A 19,284-nucleotide genomic window follows, 5' to 3' on the forward strand; every position below is an offset into this window, starting at 1 on the left:
CTTGTCTTTGACCTGCTGAATCTGTTTGGTCAGGAATGGTGGGGATTTTTTGTTTGATTTTAGTTTAAGAAGTGGTTATAGAGATAGCAAATTTTCCTTCTCTTTATTTCCATTTTTTCATTGTGTTGTTGAAGACTGACCTTACAAAGAGCTAAAGGTGTTTTGCTTTTTTTCTTTCTTGCTTTGCTACTGTTTTGAGGGGTTTGTATATTTTAGTATAGATTGCTAATGGAAAAGTCTGCTTTGATATTGTTTTATTTTAGTCCCCCCTCCCCCCACGCCAGTGAAAAATATCAATATTACTCTTTTGAATACAGTTCTAGAACTTCATGTAGAATGATCATATGTGTACAAATACTTGTCTACCACTTACAAGTAATGCCAAATTTAACTTTATGTTCAAGTCTTGCTTTCAAAGTACTATTATTTTGAAAATATAGCTGTTTTCAAGCTAAAAATGTTTGCCCTACTTAAATATATGCAAGACTGTTGTGTTTTATTGGAGCAATGTAATTTACTTATAAAGTCTGCATTTCATTGTAATATATATGCTGTTTTATTTATAGGTTGGTTTCCCTACTGATAGGCTATATATGCTTACTCAGTGATAGGAAGAAGTTTTATTACTGATATTCATAGCTGATAATTATACACTTTTCTTCACATTGCCACAATATGTTTTTGCACAGTTAAAGTATATGTGTGTGATCACAATAATAGTTCTTCATATTTCCCTTCTGGAAAACAATAGTACTTTTGTTCTGCTCAGTATTTTAGTTTTTTTAAAGATCTGTAAGTGTAGGTGTTTAAATTATGGGTGTGAGCAAATGGCAGATATACATTAAAAACAGGGGAGAGAATAAAGTTAATAAACTTCTTCAGAGAGTTACCTTTTATTTTTATAATTTTTTATGCAGACCCTTGCTTACAACATTCTTGGTGTTGAAATTGTCTTGGGCCTATATGTTGAGTTAGTGTAGCATAGTTTCAGATGTCTGTAATTTTGGGGGGAAAAGAGAGAGAATGGTCTAAGGTCTTCTCAGGTAAAAATTATTAAAATTCTTTTATATGCACATGTGCTTCATGCTTTGTGGCCATTTGTGAATCCTGGAGCACACACTCATGGCTGAGCTGGGGGGATGGGAGGGGTGTGTGTGGAGTTGTAGCTTGTGCTGTAAACCAGGCTTCCGAATACATGCGAGTCAGATGAATAATCTTGTTTCACATGTTTGGGGTAATGTTCAGGTCTTGCTTTGATTTTTGCACTCTCCTGTGTCTAAACTTTACCCTACCCCGCTTGCTAGCTATCCATCCAAATAAATATTGCTGTTTTTCAGTGCCTTTTGTTGGCACCATCTTGGAAATCATAGAAAAGATAAGATTGATAAAGGAGGTATTATTACTAAAGAAACAGAGCAGACATAGTCCCGTTGCCCATTTCATTTGACCTTGCCACAGGATTATGTAGTCATAAATTGTAATTGATATCAACAGTGATCTTAAGAATTATGTGAGAGAAAGTTCTCATTTCCAGTAAGTTCTCATTCCCAGTAAGTTCAGGACAGGTCAATAGCAGGCCAGCTATTTTCTAGCAAATCTTATGCCAAATACTAATTGCTGAATTGGTATAAGGGGTCAGTCTTGGTGCAAATCATGAAATATAGTAGTGCAAGAAGTTTTATTCAATACACAAGCAATGAACATTGTTTCTTGGAATGTTGATTGTAACATGAAAATGATGAGAATAGGTAACTCTAATCTTAAAAGTCCTTCACTATGCGAGTATTCATAGCCGGGGGCTGATTAGGGCTACACAAGTTCAAAAAACCATAAAGCACTTAGGAAGAGAAAATTAATAAAAGAAGAAATGCAATAGTGGTAAAACTGTCTCTGATACTCATGTTTGCTATTTCCAGAACAATATTATTTCTCAAAACCGATCATGTAACTCAAAATTATCTACACAATTAAAAAAAAATTATTTGCAAAAGAATCAATAAAGGTTCATATGTGGGAAGGGTATACTTCCTTAAGTTGTTAGAAAGATTTCAGAATTCATTCAAGATCATTACTCTCTTTTACAAAGATCAAGGTAAAGTCAAATTCTATTTAGCATCTCATTTCCAGTATAATACAGAAGAGAAGATGCACAGCCTTGATGTGCTCCAAAAAGGAATTGGGCTCTCTGCCATGGCAAGTATGATATTGCACATGCAGCAGGGCACTCAGGCAGTCCAGCCAGAAAAGTCTCTCCAAATGTTGTTAGGAGAGAGAATGTAAGAAATTTAATGATGTGAGATAAGCAACAGTGCAGCCTGGGCTGTACAAGAGTCATTAAGCCTTCATTTATGCTCTGAAGTGTTTGAAGAGCAAGAAGTATACAACTAGATTTTTTTCTTTCTAAACTAGGAATTGAAAAGATGTAAAAGAGTGATAATTGTTGCAGCCTAACTGCAGTACTCTTGAGTGCATGTTATAAAAGCATATAATTGAAAATATACTCACTAAATAGTTATGAAACCAAGACAGGCAAACTGAAAATGGCAGATGTACACTGAATACAAGTACTGGGGATGATGTTACTGGAAGGGTTGCTATTTATGATTTCAGTGAACTGCTGGAATCCATAACTTCTGTGCTCTTAACTTCTCTATGTTTCTGTTTAATGTGCTTAATATTCTTGAAAAGTAATACTTTTATCTAGAGGTTTTGTTTTAAAACTGTAATTAGAATATGTGCTTATATAGATTTCATAAAGGTTCAGGTAACATACATAAGATTTTCATAAAATTGATTGTTTTCCTGTAGTCATTTATGTGTTTCACCTAAATAGGTCTTTGAAAGTACATATTCTTAATTATACTTCACAGTTCTGCATTGCACCTTTAAATTAAAAAATTATAATTTCCTTTCTGTGCTCCCTTGTTGTTCCTTAGATAATTATGCAGTTTTGTAATCTGCAGATGGCCTCTTTTTTCAATTGAATAATTTGCTTCAAGCAACAAAATATTAAAACACTATAGCCAATATGAAAGGCTGTATAATTATTCATAATTAATTAATTGTTTTGTGATTGGTGTCTTGCCAGTCTCTTTTGAATGCTTTTAATAGAGGTGTGTTTTGGAAGGATTCCATTAATGTGTTTCTGTAGAGTTGCACGAGGGACCTCTGAAGATGTACAGAATTATCCTGCACGCTGGCTTAGCTCAGTGTGAGAACATGTCCTTCTGCTTGTGCTGCTCTGTATTTTCTGCTCCTCTTAAAAGATAGCTGACAAGAACAGTTTAAAAATAGCAGGCCAAGGGCAGGTGACAAAATGTCACACAAGCAGCACCTGGTCCGGTGACAGCCTGGAGGGAGGAAAAAACTAAACCCAGATGTCACAGATAGGATTCTATTTCTGAAGCTGGTCAAACAGCAGAATTTCTGGTTCAGCAAAGGAAAAGAGAAGGGCCCATCCAAACATTATACATTAAAATTTACTCTTTTTTTTTCATAGCAGATACTTTTTCTCTTTTTTTCTATTCCAAGTAATAATTTTGAAGTACAAATTAGTACAGACACCTTTTCTTTTTACAAGTAATACCTGTAACTTCACACTCATTAGTACACTGTTAAAGAAAAGGGAATTAATGTCCATCTGGAGAGATGTCTGAAGTATTTTAGCAAAGGTTATACTAACTGAAATAATAGCAGCTTTAATGTTTCTGCAGTGCCAGATTAATGTGAAAATATGTATAGGAGAATTATGTCTGTAATTAGGAAATGTGAAGTGGTTAATGAAGATCAGCTCTTTAAGAAGCTTTACTCAAGGAGTTGGAAAGTAAAAATGGAGATTCTATTTACCTTCTCTCCCCACTTCTTTCTGGAGGTGCTCTTTGCTTCATAGCCTTATTGTGGTGGCATTTTGTTCTAAAAGGAGAAAACTTCAATGTGAAGAAAAGATTTATTTACTTTTCTTAACCTGCTTATGACTTAGTTTCAGAAGTATATTGAAACTTCATGCTGCATCTGTTCAGAAAGAATATTCATTACAGCACAGCAGTTTCAGTGACTGGAAATAGAAGGCTTTGACTATCAATAGGAACTAAAAATGTTGGAGAGGATTGGCTTCAGTTCTGCTTTGCCAGAGTTTGTTTGTTAAAACTTGGGTTTGCAGAAGTACAGGAACATCACAATTTTATTGGTATTTCAGTGCAGTGAGTGGGTCCTGAACTCCCATATTTGAGTGTCCCTGTAGTGAAGAAATGTAAAGTGACCTCTTCCTTACTTCCCAAACTTAACCACAGACCTAGAGACAGGAAGAGCCTATGAAATGGAATTACATTATATACATAAAGTTACTTAGGTTACTTAGTTGAAATAAATTTTTGCATGGCTGTAATTATCCTTTTGTATCTTTTTCAAGGAAAGGACTAATACAAATTAAAGCTTGCAGATTGTCTTGGGTAGTTTAATTTAAAAACTCCTATGACAAGGTTTCTTCAGGATAACATCTAATACTTCATCTCAGTTAAATAGTATCCAGTACTAATCTGAAGTGCTGTTGTTGGCTCATTTCTTGCTTTAACAGTAAAAGTAGGTTTCTGTGGACTAAGTCTCCTTTGGGTCGAGAATATTTAATTTTCAAAGTACATATGAATGTACTGCTTGAGAATGATACTCCTTCTAACCTAGTGTCTTATCTCAAATGGTAGAGGATGGAAGATTCTTAGGGAAGAATGCAAAACCAGGGTAAGAACTCTCTCTCCAGCTATCTGTTAACTTGAGAGCTTCTGGTGCTTCATGTAGTATGAAAAATAGTGATTTATTTTTACCAATTAAATGGAGTTTTGCAATGCTGTACTCGTTATTGAAAACCGACTATAAATGGTGTAACTGCAGCAAGGTTGAACTCGAGGCCTTGTTTTGAAAGGGTAAGCATAATGCTTTCTTAGTGAAAAGTAAAGGAAATGTATTAAAAATAACGTTTATTTTGTGATTTTCAGTGTTTCAAGTACATAATACTGAAGGTACTGTGGTGTTAAATATTTTAAATGTGTATTCTTGGGAAGTTGTCTTCAACAGGTGGAAGATTCAGCTACCCTGACTGTTCATCCCCTTTAGAAATTTTTCATATTAATGAATTTAATTCAGTTTGAAATAAACCCATTGAAAATAACTTTTGCTTACATTGCAGGGCGTATGGGAATAAACTTCCATCATCCAGGAACAGACAATATTATGGCTCTTAATAGTAAGTAGTTAATGTCTAGTGATTTATATTGCCATGTTGAATATTATTTCTTATTGTGTGTGTAGCTGCACAATCAGACATAAATATGTGTAATGTTTGCACAGAAATTCATGTTCTCTCTCTGAAAATGTTTTCCATAAATCAATCACCTCTGATTCTTTATATTAGCTTTGTAATGGCTTTATGTGTTTCACTGGAAGCTTCACAATGCCTGCTATAGATAGTATTACAGAACAGTCTCTCTTGTTCCCTCTTTTGTGGGTGTGTATGTGTGTTAAAGCTGTAACTTTAATTTCTGATACCTCTCCAGACATATTTCTTCCTGTTGGGATGAGCTGTTACAAGTTTTGCATATAATTACATGGACTGATGGTGTTTGCTTTGTTGGTTTCCATTATGTAGACAGGAATGGAGAGAATGTTTAGACATCTAAATAATGAGGGAAAACTCCGCTGAGAGATTATTGCATTTTTTGTGTCAGGAAATAAAAGTAAAATTAAAATTCCAGTCATGAACATATGGATTCAAAAAAACTTGGCAGAATGGACCTGGAAGACAGTTCCTATATGGGGAGGGTGGGGGACAGGGTGTGAGGCACCACCAGCATAATGCTGAACTGAATTGTGCAAAGCAGAGTATTTGTCGGTCTAATCCTGAGAAATGCTGACTATTTTGAAATGTCCATTTTTGTTTACAATGTTGTATTAGACATGTTAGGGTTATTTACAAACTTCTCTAAAATTTTTTGCCTTTCAAAAAACCCCACTTCAACCCACTACACACTATGTAAGTTAGACTGAGTATAGCTGAAAACTGCAGGGGTTTTTTGTGTAGTACCAAGCAAAGAATAATTTACAGATGTGAAGAACTGAAAATTTGTCATAGGCAAGATGCAAGGTGTTTAACACTTGGCTTTAAAGGCCAGCTTTTGGAACCTTTATGACTTAGCTCGTGCTCTTCTTAGTTTTATACTGTTAATGGTGAGGTGATACTTTGGGGAGATTTTGTTGTCGTAGTTAGCATGTAAGCCCGATTTTCTTATGGCACATGAAATTTTGGGAAATCAAGTTATTAACTAGGAGAAATGTTTTGTTTTATTAAAGACTTTATTAAAAGAGGAAGCTGTTCATGCCTCTGTGTGTGTGTAAATAAGTTCTACACAGTACAGTTGTCAGGTGTTTGACATGAGTTCTGGTCTCAGAATGTATTTGTTGTTCTAAAGTGGGCATTTCAACAAGCTAACTGCAACAGAAATACATTTGTGAAGATGGGTTATTATGATTGAATTTTGAGTTACCTTTAAAAATTGACAGTTATGATGAAATACATAGTAGTATTTCCTCCAAAGTCTAATAGTGATTTTTGAAAGATGGGGATGAAAAACTGAAATGAAAAGTTACACTATTTTGGGACAACTTGCTTTTATCTTAAATTAATGATGTGCTTTATTCTGGTTTCTTTCTAATGAAAATAATGAAAAAAACTTTTTCCTAATTTCTTTGAAATTTTTACAGCAGACAGATACTCTAATAGTTTATAAAACCAATGATCTTTTGAAGCTAGAGTCCTGGTACATGGTTAAAATATCAACATAGCTAACTGAGGGACTGAAATGAAATATATTTAGGCATTTGCACTACTTAAAATATTATGGGTTTATTGAAGTATTGACTGTTTAAAGACTTAAATAAGCCCAGAATCATAAACATGCAATTTATGAAAAATGAAATTAATCACAAATCAAAAGTCTGAATAAGTTCCCATATATTTTTCCTCTTCTGCAACTCTTCTCCCTTTATTTCTTTACTAGGCAAGGCCATACCATTTCTGGCCATCAATAAGAGCCCTAAGCTAGAATTATTGAAACCTGTTGGGTTTTGCTTTTAGATCTTTCAAGAGCTAAGAATAAAAGCAAATATTCAAGTACAAAAGCTTAAAAATTACTTTCTGTGATTGAAATTCTTTTTTGTATGCAGCTCAACTTGAAAAATTTAGAACTAGGTAATTCCCATGTCATCCATTACCTTTGTTGTGGGGAAATATAGCAAAGAAAATTAGTTCAAGAAGAAGTATTCTTTTCTGTGCTGGAATGGCTATGATTTGGGTTAAAAGATACAAAATAAGTAAAATAAAAATTCCCAAAAGATACTTCATCACAGTATTTTTTGGAATAATTTTGAGAACTTATGTAATATCTTTAAATCATAATACTTGCCATATCTGTGTTTAATTTCTGTGAAACTAAACATAGTCTGCTGAGTCTGCAAATCCAACCTTCACATTCTATTTATAGTCATTGCTTCCTAAGCATTTTTCTCTTTTCCTGTGAAGACATAGTAATAATCTTTAAGATTTATTACTCAAAGCTCAATTTCACACTGACAATGTAGGCAATCTTTTGAAGTTGGAAGACAACATATGCTCATGCCAACAGCAATGCAAAACTTCACATGTTGTAGGGAGAGGGGAAGTTTTCTGGGGGATGTTTGTCTCTATCTCCTTCTTATCCTCTGTGGCAGCACTTTCAACTGTACTTCAGCTGTTATTCCTGCTTACTCATTACAGCCTTTTGAAACCGGGGATTTTCCTGCCTGCCTGTCTTGAGCTGCTGTCTCTTAATGTTGGAGGGCATTGTTTGGTCTGAGGGAAGGTGTTGCTTAGCTGGCAGCATGGGGGAAGCATGCTGTCACCATTTTGTTCATCATTGTGCAAGGCTAAATCATCACCATCTTAAAAAACTGATTTCTGAAATAATTAAATTCATGGGATAAAAGAGATTTCTTTAAAGTGCGTAATTATTGTGAATCTCTGTGTCATTAGTGGCATTATGCTTGTGTTCATACAGTTTGCACATGTGCATAAACATGTTTATATAATAAGTGCTCTTGAAATTCAGAATTAGGCTTCTGTTGAGGAATGCAGTGCTCAAATATTCAGAGAGATCTGAGCATAATCCTAAAGAACATCTAAACAAAAGGAAGATGCAAATATTAGCTTGGAAGCATTTTTAAAGGGGAGATGGTATAGCTTTTGTCTGTGCTAGATCTAAATGAAATTCCTCTAATTGAAATGGTGTTTTAATCAATTAGTGACATTAAGTAATTTTTTAGTAGTATCATTCATACTGAGCTAAACAGAAGAATTTTTATAAACTTCCATCTACAGCACCTTATTAAAATAATTGATACTGTAATTTGTAGGGGAAATGTGGCATAAATTTAACTCTGAGGTGTCCTCCATCCCTTCTCTTGCTAATATTCAATACCATTTGTAGCCATACATTTCTGCAGGCATTGCTTTGTCTGAATATGTGCTCCTTTCTAGTTAGCTGAGTAACTAGGAGTGAATGATCAGCATGAATACAGAGTCACCTACGTGGTAGGTGGTGAGCTGTCTTTAATGCTTCTTGGGAACTCCAGAAAGCCACAATAACTTCAGTGGGAGAGAAGTGTGGCAGGTGAAAAAGGAAGATGGGAAAAAATGAGGGTGTGTGATCTCTATAAGGAAGTACTGAAGTGTTGTGCCAGAATCCCAAACAATCTTCCATAAAATAAATGTGGTCTAAAGGTGGTTAAATGAAAAAAATGAGAAAAACCCCTTTGTGAAATGCTGGAATTTTGTTTTTCCTAAAGCTCTTCTGTACAGTGACTTTGCAGTCCTGTTGGGCTTCAAATGTTCCATCTGCTTCCACTGTTCATTCTTGTCTCATACAAAAATGCATCATCTGTAAGGTCTGGTACTATTTGCTCTCCATGTGACTGTCTTTTCTTCTTTTCATTAGTGTAATTTAGTTATATTTATTCAGAGTAAAATAATTTGAAAAATACATTAAGGAAAGGATTTGGGTCACCTTTTTAGATGTCTGTGTTGAGATTTTGGTTTTGTTCTATTAATCCCATTTATGTGGGGAAGTTGTCATGCCATGACAGGAAGTGTAATGACAACAAAATTATCTCATTTTTTTATTTTCATTCTTCTGTTGTTTTTAAAATTGCTTTGACTCCTTAAGAGCTATTGTACTTGGCGCTCCCTCTATTCTGATGTGTTGTTTCCAAACACATATAGTGTTTAGATATAAAAAAGTTGCTGAAGTAGCATTTTAGATTTAAAATTCTTGCCAATGCTACTGTTATACCTTGAAATAAACTGCTCCAAATAGAAATCTTATTGGATTACTTTCGTCTTGCAAGATCTTGGGCTGGCAGTTTAATAGCTAATAAAAGCTTTTTTTTGGTAGTGATAATATTCTGGGCAAATGTGTGACTAAATTCCAAGAGGCATCAATCTCTTCTAATAGATTAGTTCTTGCCTATAGGAATTTGCTGAACACTTCAGCCCAGTTGCCAGGTTGGGCTACTAATGTGTCACCAGCTTAAGAGCATATATAGAATAACAGAAAGGAATAAAAAACACTGAGGGAAATTATAAGGTTTGCAAAACTAGACCTGATTTAGTTGTGAAGAGATCTGAGTTAATATAACTGGAGGGGAAAAAAATGACTGTGAAGTGTGGCATAGCAGAGGCAGCGGGGTTCGGAGGAGTGTGGGAACTGTTGCTTTACACATCACCTTGTTACGTTTTTCAGAACCAGCTGTGTGAGCAGTTGGTATTGATGCCTTGGAGGCTGTGAGGTGGGTTTGCTGATACCTTAAAGTCCCTTCTGTACCTATTTAAATTTTAAAAAAGGGTGAAGGGGGAAGCAGGGGAGCAATAGTAGGTATGTGCCTTTTCTTCTTTCTTCCTTTCAGTTTTTTATATTGGCATCTGCACTTCCAGAGATCTGATTTGGCTGTTACTGAAGGCAATATCTCTAATCAGTGGCTGCTAAAGGCTTTTTCTAGCAAAGGAAGATTTCCTAAATTGTCTTCCTCTTAATCCAACTTGGTAGCTCTTTAATAACTTCTTGTTTGTTTGTTTTCCCCACCATTTTTCCTGCCTCGCAAGCTCACCAATGTGCTTTCCTTTCATCTTCGTGAACCTCTCTATTGTGGGTTAGTGCCATCTGTTTCCTCTGAATTTTAAGATTTGCCAGGCTACTCCATGAGCATTATATATGATGCTAGAAGAGATGAAGCAGCCTGGCTGTTAAAAATGTGAGTTTTATTGTTAACAGATTTTTTTTTTTTAACTAAAACAAAGAGATAAAAATACATAAACCTTCCCTATTGCACAGTTGCTTGGCTGCTTGTATGCCTCAGGAAGGGACACCTAAGCTGGTTTGGGGTATTGAATGCAGTTCATGTGTTTGATCAAGTGTTTGAGGCTTATGTGTGGGACTTAACTGCATACAGCTTTCATGTAGATAGTGTTTTTCTGATTATGGGATTCAGTTTTATATGTATGTGAGCATATGTTAGCAGGGAGATTGCTGTAACACTTGCATTGTTAGTATTGGAGAAGAATCAACCGAAAGGGACTGCTGAGGTTCATGTAACCAAATTATTGTACTGCCCATCTGCACATCCAGCTCATCTATCTGCAGAAATTGAGAACCACTTTCTGAACCACTTGTAGATGAGTGTCCATCATCTTTGCAATTCTTCTATATGATCCCTCTGTTGTGGAAAAACACATTGCATAATTATACTCAATTCTACCACCTTCCCTCAGTTCATGAATGCATTTTCACTGGTATTTTAATTCACTTGTAAACTTCCAGATCCCTAAGAACTTCAGAGACCCTCTGTTCAAAAGCAAAAGCTTGACATATTTTCCTTTCTGATCTCAGAAAATCATTGCATAACTCATAATGTCCTAAAGCAAGTATTGTTCTGAACTGCTGACTGCTTCAAGAATACAAATGAGTGTTCCAAGCTAGAACTAAGATTCTGGTACCCTGTAAATCAAGGAGGTTCCCAGTCTTGTCAAATAAACTTTCCTTTAGCCAGTATAGATCCAAAATTTCTAGTCTGGGAACATTGATTTCTTTTTTTTCATAGAGGTAATGCTACTTTAAGTCAATTTAAGATGTGTCTTTAAGATTTCCTTGAAGTGTGCATCTTTGATATTGTGGACACATAATTGCATGAACAAAATAAATACCAGAAGTGAAGAAAGAATGTTCTTTAAAATCTCAAAATACTTTCTATAAAGTCTTCCATAAAATGTGATAATACAAATAAATGTTGTCACCTATTTCTAAATTTGAAATTACCTTATCAGATTCATTTTTAGTTATGTTATGGAAAGCACGTAGATCTAGTCCTTTTGAGTTAATGTTTTACGGATTCACAAATTTGTTTTTTCCTAGGACTGCTAATTTTTGATACAAATACAAGGTGCAGTTTCAATCCCATATTATAATAAAACAATGAAAAAACCCCAGAAAAGTTCTTTTTCATCAGTTTCATGTAGCCTTGAGATGCAGTTAAAATCTGAGCAGTTCATTTGAGTGGGTTTTGATTTATTTCAACAATGGGTAATCTTAGCTGCAGGCTTTGGGGAATTCCAAAGCATTAACACTAAGTTTACTTGATTGCATTGCAAGATTCGAGGTTTGGAGAGTTTGTTCTGGTTGTTTGTTAAAAGTGTAAAGTTCTGTCCTTCATTATACAGTTTCATGTTCATAAAAATACACTCAGCTTCTGGGATGAGGTGAGTTAATAGTTTCAGGAGAGTTATCAGTGGGCGAAAAAGAATCTGTTGTTCCTTTGCATTTGAGGACAGGCAATTTGGGACACAGCAGTTATGTAACTTTGTACCTGACAGTTACAGAACGTTGCTACGGATGGACAAACACCAATGCAGGGATGATCCTGCTGTGAGCTGCACAATCCATCAGTGCACTTTTTACATGGGAAAATGTGCTCATCATCATGTGTTTTCCTTAATACTGTAATGATCTAGGAGGTACCTAGGAAAGAATCACTTGTGTTGAATTCAGAAACATTTCAGGAGATGGTTTCTGTGCAAAAGGACATTTATATGTGGCACCAAAACCAGTATATGGGGAGCAGATGCATTGGTGTGGGTACAATTTTAGGAGCTCCCAGTCTTTTTTTGTCTTCTGTTGGAATTGCCCAAGAGAGAAAGTAACTTCAGATATGTAGCTCTGGTAATTTCATTGTAATAGTGCAGTAATCTTCTTATTTGCTCCCAAATATCTTCATTCAAGAATAATTTCTAAATTGTTTACTTTCTAAAATATTTACTCAAAGTGGAGGCAGTGAACAAGATGGGTATTTTTTAATTAACTTGTTTCAAATGACACATTCAAATTTCACATTTGCATTCTGTGTAAGCAACACAATGAAGTGTGCATTGGCATTCTGAAGTTGTCGTGCTGAATAACTCTCAGCCTTTTGGGAAAAAAGTAACATTTTAATATAAATACCAGTTGAAACTGAGATAATTTTATATATATATAAATATGTGTATTTTTTATATATATATGTATCATATACAAAATATAAATAACAATGGTGAAACTTCACTTTCTTTGAGTATTTAAATGTAATGCAATGTTTTTAAATCAGCAAAAACTGACTTGCCTGTCTTCCTGTTTAAGTGAATTGCCCCTGGAATTTACAAGGCAAATATACCTTCAGTGACTTTCAGTAACTTTTATAGACATAAAGATTGTGTGTGGATGCAAATATAGGATAAAAGTATTATTCTGCAGTGAAGTATTGCATTTAAGTGTTATTATACATGAATAGCAATAGGGTATTCTAGAATTTACAGAAGTCTGTGGTAGATTTCTGCCCTCATGTACTAATCTTGATCAGAGCCTGAAAGTTTACATTAAGCATTTAAAGCTTTGTTTTCTTCAGAAGAAACACATGAGTCTCTTCCATCTCATACTGCAATAATTCTCCTTTATTTAATTTTTAGATTGGTAACATTCTGAAAAACCTCTTTCAGATAAATTGCTTTCAGAATGTGTGCATAACTATACCTTGATACATGCTTTTTTTGGGAATGTGGGCATTCATCAAGACAAGGACTTGCTACAAGAGATCTGACAATGATTGTTTGCCATCATAATAACTAATAAAATATGGCAGTAACTAGAAAGAAGGAGGACTAATTTTATTCTTGCTGCAAAGCCAACTCTAGTGTTAATTCTCACCATTGCCTGCTATGCAAGAAGCAGAGTCTCTCTCAGGGCTTACCAAACACCTCACTGTGGCTGAGTACCTGTTCACACAAACCACTCCTGCTGTCTTCATGCTAAACATGAAGGGCAGTTCATCATAGCCCTTGAAATTTTTTAATCCCCCTAATGACATACTCGTAGTTGCCTTTTTGTGACCTCATGGATAGTGGAAGAAAAAAGATGTAGGTGTATGGTGTTTCTTCAGGGCTTGAGGAAGAAGCTGCTTGGGTAGAAGAGAGGTGCCTGTGCTGAAGGAGGGTGAGCATTGCTCTGGGTAGCCCTGGGGCCCCTCAGTCAAAAGAAAAGTAGACAGGGAATACTGAGGGGTCTGGTGGGACACCTGGGTGTGTAGGACAGGACCAGAAGGCACTGTGTTAGTTTGGGAGATAAGAGATGGGGTTGGGAAGGAGTAGGAACACTGAGAGTGTTACAATGAAGAGAGAAAGAAACAAAACAAAGCTCTGTTACCCCTTAGGTGAGCTTACTTGTGTTGAAAAACCCTGCTTGATCCCTAGCCTTCCACATTTGATTACCTTGGAAGGACAGATGTCTTTTGTGATAGATCAGAGATCCTGTGTAGAAGACACATGTTTTCCAGGCTATTTTCCATCTTTCTAAAATTTCAGCTCAAAAATACTGGTTTTTGCATTTCCCATTACATCATGAAATACGGTTCTGAAGTTGTCCAACATTGTGGATTTGCCATTGATGCATGTCTCATTGAAATGCTGTGTTAATTCTGGTAGTTATGAAGGCATTTTGTCAATCTAGTTTTATTCATCTAAACATGCTGGCTATTGAGTTCATGTTGTTTTAGTAGGATTTTAATACTTACATATGGTTAATTAGTTAAACTGAAACATAATTGGAAAACGTTCTCCACAACTATTTAGTAAAATGCAAAATGAGTTCTTTTAATTAGGATTACTGTTGGTGATGTTTATTACCTCTTAAAACCATAATCCTAAATTATTATTTTATAATACTGTCTGATATGCCTGATTTTTTTAGTACCTTTGCTATATAGAAAATTTGCACAGCAGGTATGTTGGGTTTTGTTTTGGTTTTTCCCTGGCTGTATCATCTTCACCTTTTTTTCTCGTCTTGGGTTGTTTGAATTTCATCTTGCACTTTTTAAATGTCTTTTCCTTCTTTATGGTGGGAGGGGGAAAAGAGAAGAGGTAGAAGCTACATTTTCATTGCTTTTGGAGCTAAATCTAATGACAGCTGTACCGACAATTTTCTTCTGTGTTTACATGCAGCCAGGAGCTATGGGCGGAGAAGAGGTAAAAGTATTTACTAAATGTTTTGTTTGCTGAATAGTGGGAGAAATAAATCTAGTTTTCTTGTGATAAGATGATGTTACCAATTTTTACATTATTTAATTGATCAATTGCTTCATATAAATCAATCTCATATTCTTCCCTTGCAAAACAGCTCCCTTTTAACAGCATCTTAAAGCAAAGATGATTCTGAGCTGATAACTTAAAGTGTGTTGCTATTACGAGAGACCTGGAGGATGACTGAATGTAAAGATTCTCGTGACACCTGTTTGTGACTTGATGTGTGTAGAGTTCCAAAAAAAGATTGGTTTTGGGTTTATGTTTGGTGTTTGTTTGTTTTGTAGAAGTGCAATGTTTAACTGTTGCATTGAACATTTGAAAATTACTTTTTTTCTTACCCGTAACAGCTTTTGCTGAATATTACACTTTATTACATTGAATTGCCTCAGGTAGGACATGTGTGCATACCAATACTAGTAACTGTCCTCAACAGTGAATATTGATAATAATTTTGAAAAGATACATTATTTGAGCACATTTTAACTGTATTTCATCATAGACAACCCTTACAACATAAAAGCAAACTGAAAATATTTTATAAATGTACAGTGCTGCATATCAGTTTATTCTGAGAGATGAATGAACAAGGACAATAGCAAGTCCAATAGCTGACTACTGAGCAAGCAACTAATGCAGCTTATATTTATGTACTGTGCTGTAGTTTACACAGACTGGTTGTTACTGAGAAAATAACAGTGAAAATAGCAGCTTTTAACAATTATTTAGGCAGTGTCACCTGCGTGGGGTACTTTAGCATTAAACTTAATTTTATCTTCCTTTCCATGAAGTTCTCTGGCAACTCTGCAGGTGACATTGCTTCCTTTTCCAAATGTAGAATTTGCACCATGTTTGTGAAGAACTTTGGAGACAGATGTATCCATCACACAGGCCAATAGTGTCTTAAGGGCTTGTAATTTGCATATGTGTATGTATTGAGGTGGTAGGCTGTACAGGCTGTATTAACACAGTTTGTAATAAAGAATTTGAGCCTCGTTTTAGTGTTTGATAACTTGAATCTTTTGTTTCAGCTTTAGTTTTCTTCACAAACTGACCTTCCAATTTTTCACCACCTCCAGAGCTCAGGCTACTGTTAACAGACGTTGAAAGCATTCTAATACTTACACTTTTTCAGTGCTTTCATGGTACTGAAACAAATTGGGAAGTATGTGGAGTATACAGTAAGGTATACTCTCTGAGCATGTAAACACTGATTAATTTTATTTTAAGATTGTGGCAAGTGTGTCCAGATTAATCAAATGGTACCAAAGTAGGAAAGGAGGTAGGAATCAGTAGGACACTATCAACTACTTGCAACTCATGTTTACTTGTAGAAGCAAAATACAATAATGTGGAAGTAATTGTGATGAATATGGTTTAGGCTGTTTTATACAAACTTTAGTGAAGGCAAAACAGGGCAAACGAGTTCTGAATATGCTGGCTTTTCAGACTTTTTTTCTCACTACCAAAAAGCATGCTTCACTACACAAGACTCGTTTCCTGTATGAAATTCAGGCTTTTCCATACTAACAAGTAGATTTGTGTGTGTCTTATAATTTATGTTAGGGATTTTGACTTGCCTCATTCGTATTAAAGTCTGTGATGTTCATGCTTTATGATTACCTTGACTTTTATAATGTTAGTTTTGAGCTTTCTTAACCTTAAGAACCATGAGCCCTACAACAGTGTGTTAAAAAAATGTGTTGGTTATCTAATATTCTCATATATCCCTCTCTATTATTGTTTTTACCATTTGCATCGGGATAATATGCAGAGTAACCAGAGGCCAGCCTGTGCAAGGACTCATTTCATGTTTGTTACAGTTGGATATTTTAATTAGTGTTTGATTCTGTTACTGTGACTAAGCATCTTCAGTGAGAAGAGGTTTTCTCAGACATTTCTTGAGGCTTGCCGTGAACTCTCAGTTCTCTACTTGATTCTCTGTTTCCTTTGAGAAAAGAGATGAGCATTTCTTTGTATGTATCATGTTTAGAGCTGTTGAGTCATGTTCTTGGTACCTTGGTTTTTAACTTTTACAACCAGTTTTTCAGGTACAGATGTAAGCACCGCTGTGGGAAATCAGCCCAAACTATTTTGCTACACTGACAACTCAGAGATGCCCAGGGAGGGGTACAGGAGTATGTTACAAAAAAAGTGCATTAAGTGATGCCTTTCCATAGTGTTCTCCCAGAAATTTGCCCCTGGGGTTTTTTTGAGGTGATGTTTCAATATTTATTGCTTTAGATTGCATTTTTTTCTTGTTTCTACTCATTCCCTTTTCTAAGCCTACATAAATTTTTCAACATCCCAAAAAGTCTTGTAGCAAGGGTTTCCAGAGTTTGCCTTGCTTTTTTCAGCCTTGGCATGTACTGATTATGTTCAATGCAGTTTATTTTTCCCTTAGTGGAGAAGACCATGAACAGTCATTGCCTATTCCCTTGTCTGTATGCTTTCCATTATTTTAAATGGATACTTTATACATTTAGCTCTATACTTAACTATAAAATTATAGAACATTGTTTGCATTTATTTAAGGTGAGTGCAGTGCCTGTAGACCGCCAAGCATCTGGCATGGTGCTTAGAGGTGACCTTGCTTTCTAAGCTGCTCTGAGTTTTTATTATTTCCTTCAGACCTCAGTCTCTTCTGCAGATCTGTATTTTCATTGGACACCTTGTTATTAATTTGATATGTCATCTTCCACTAATGGCTCATGTTTGTTGTTTGTTTACTTTTTTACAAGAAAGTAGGTTGATGGGCAGGAATTGGAAGATGATTTAGCTCTTCAGTAATGTCAATCTCTTACAGATATTTTCAGATTTCCTGCTTTTCAATGTGTTCTGATTTGGTATTTTTACACAGTTGTACTATTCTTAATTATTTTTTCTCTCATGCAAATGTTCTCTATTATGTTGAAATGCATATGTTTATACATATTTGTCCATTAATGGAATATTCATCAAAAGTCTTTCCTGTTTTATGCTCTAAACCCACCATTTCTGACAAGCCTTTGAAAGGCAGCATCTCTACATCCTTCTCTGATTGTGGCGTTTACCCTGTCTTTTATGTTGATGTGTAAAAGCACAGAAGGATTTTTGCTTCAGTGGATTTTTGTGTCTGTGATCTCTGTCAGTGTTTAACATGCAATATATTCTTTTTAATCAACACTTTTCTAGTACCTGATGTTCGTAAAAAAATCAGGCTGGTGGTGTGTGTCAGTGAGAGCATCTTTCCTGATTTTGTTAACTTGTTTTCCATATACAGGATTACTGCTTCTTTTTGTAATTTGTCCTTTACTACCGGAGACAATTACTGATATTTTCAGTGTGTATGTTTTTCTGACTGCTGTCCCTCTGTCTTGATTTTTCTCCTCACTTCTGGTTTTTTGTCCTTCACTTCCCTGTGCTGTTAATGCCAGTATGGTATTAATCCTTAGGTCTTGCTAAGTCAGTTTCATGTGATTTATTACCTTTGAATTTAATTCTGTGCACTTAGAAAAGTATAAATACATTTATATTTGTAATCAACCCCCATATAAACTGTTTGTATCAATTAATTAATTTCCATCCCTGGGATCAATCCTCCATGATATGAGTGGACAAGTAGCCTTTTCAGAGTTGAGGTGTGGTTCCCATTTATACCTCTCTTTATATTGCAGGACTTATTTTTCAGCTCAGGTATAGGGAAGTGTTAAACTCTAAAGTTGGCATGTTCTACAGTGTTGCTTATTTGCAGTCTTTGAATATTTTTATCTTCTTTGTTAATAAATCTCTTCTTAAGATAATGTGTGTATACTTTGGTAGTAGTAGCGACAAGTTAATTGTATCAGATGGTTACAAATAAATTCTTTACTTTTCATTAGAAAACTCAGTAGTAGCCATTTATGTTGATTTTGCTCATTCATTACTGAGAGGATGTTTTAACTCTGAGGAACAAACAGTCTGACAGGCTGTTCTAGCTAACAATGTTTTCCTTCAAGTGCAAGTTCTTTTATTTAACAAGATTTTTTTTCTTGTTTGCTAAGTTTCTTCACTACCTGTTTAATATCCACAAGCCAACGCTTTTTCATGTTTATTTTGCTGCTTGCCCCGCTGCTCAGCGTGGGCCTGTGTTCTGTGGAGGTGGAAGTGCTGCAGCCCTTATTGTCAGGATCCTGTAGAGCACTCAAAGGACTGTCCTGCTCTGCAGTGCAGTGGCTTGAGGGATCTTAAAATCATTCCTTCAAGATCTGTTATGGAAGGTGTAAATCTCTAATACTTGGTTTGAAATGTAAATCTTGAAAAGGTTTTTCTATAGCTATGACATGTAATTTCATCAGATAATTTGTTTTTCATCGTTATCCATTTGCAAGGGTTTGTTTTAAAGCTAAATTAGTTTTATTGTCTTGTAAGGGTAATACACTCTTGGAAAAATAGAAATGATACTAATGAACATGAATTGGACAACTAGACCACCTAGCTGGGTCCTTTAATGCAAATTCTGTTGAAGTAAAAGAGTAAAAGGAAAAGTTTTTTACTGAAATATTTCATTCTCCAGGAAATAACATTAACTCTAGATCCTACAAAATCTGTTCCAGATCGGTCTTCACTCTTGCCTTTTGAAGATGGCTTCC

At 35.2% G+C, this 19,284-nt stretch overlaps 1 protein-coding gene across 1 annotated transcript in view; it reads left to right on the forward strand.

Moving 5' to 3' along the window:
• Positions 1–19,284, forward strand: part of CPEB3 (cytoplasmic polyadenylation element binding protein 3) — a 72,595-nt gene that overhangs the window by 24,540 nt on the left and 28,771 nt on the right. Inside the window, exons 4-6 of the mRNA XM_017725862.1 lie at positions 5,180–5,236; positions 14,597–14,620; positions 19,249–19,283. Of these exons, the coding sequence (XP_017581351.1) occupies positions 5,180–5,236; positions 14,597–14,620; positions 19,249–19,283 (116 nt within the window). The remainder of the gene's footprint in view (positions 1–5,179; positions 5,237–14,596; positions 14,621–19,248; position 19,284) is intronic.

This window comes from Corvus brachyrhynchos, unplaced genomic scaffold (assembly GCF_000691975.1).
Source record: "Corvus brachyrhynchos isolate BGI_N302 unplaced genomic scaffold, ASM69197v1 scaffold61, whole genome shotgun sequence".
NCBI lineage: Eukaryota > Metazoa > Chordata > Aves > Passeriformes > Corvidae > Corvus > Corvus brachyrhynchos.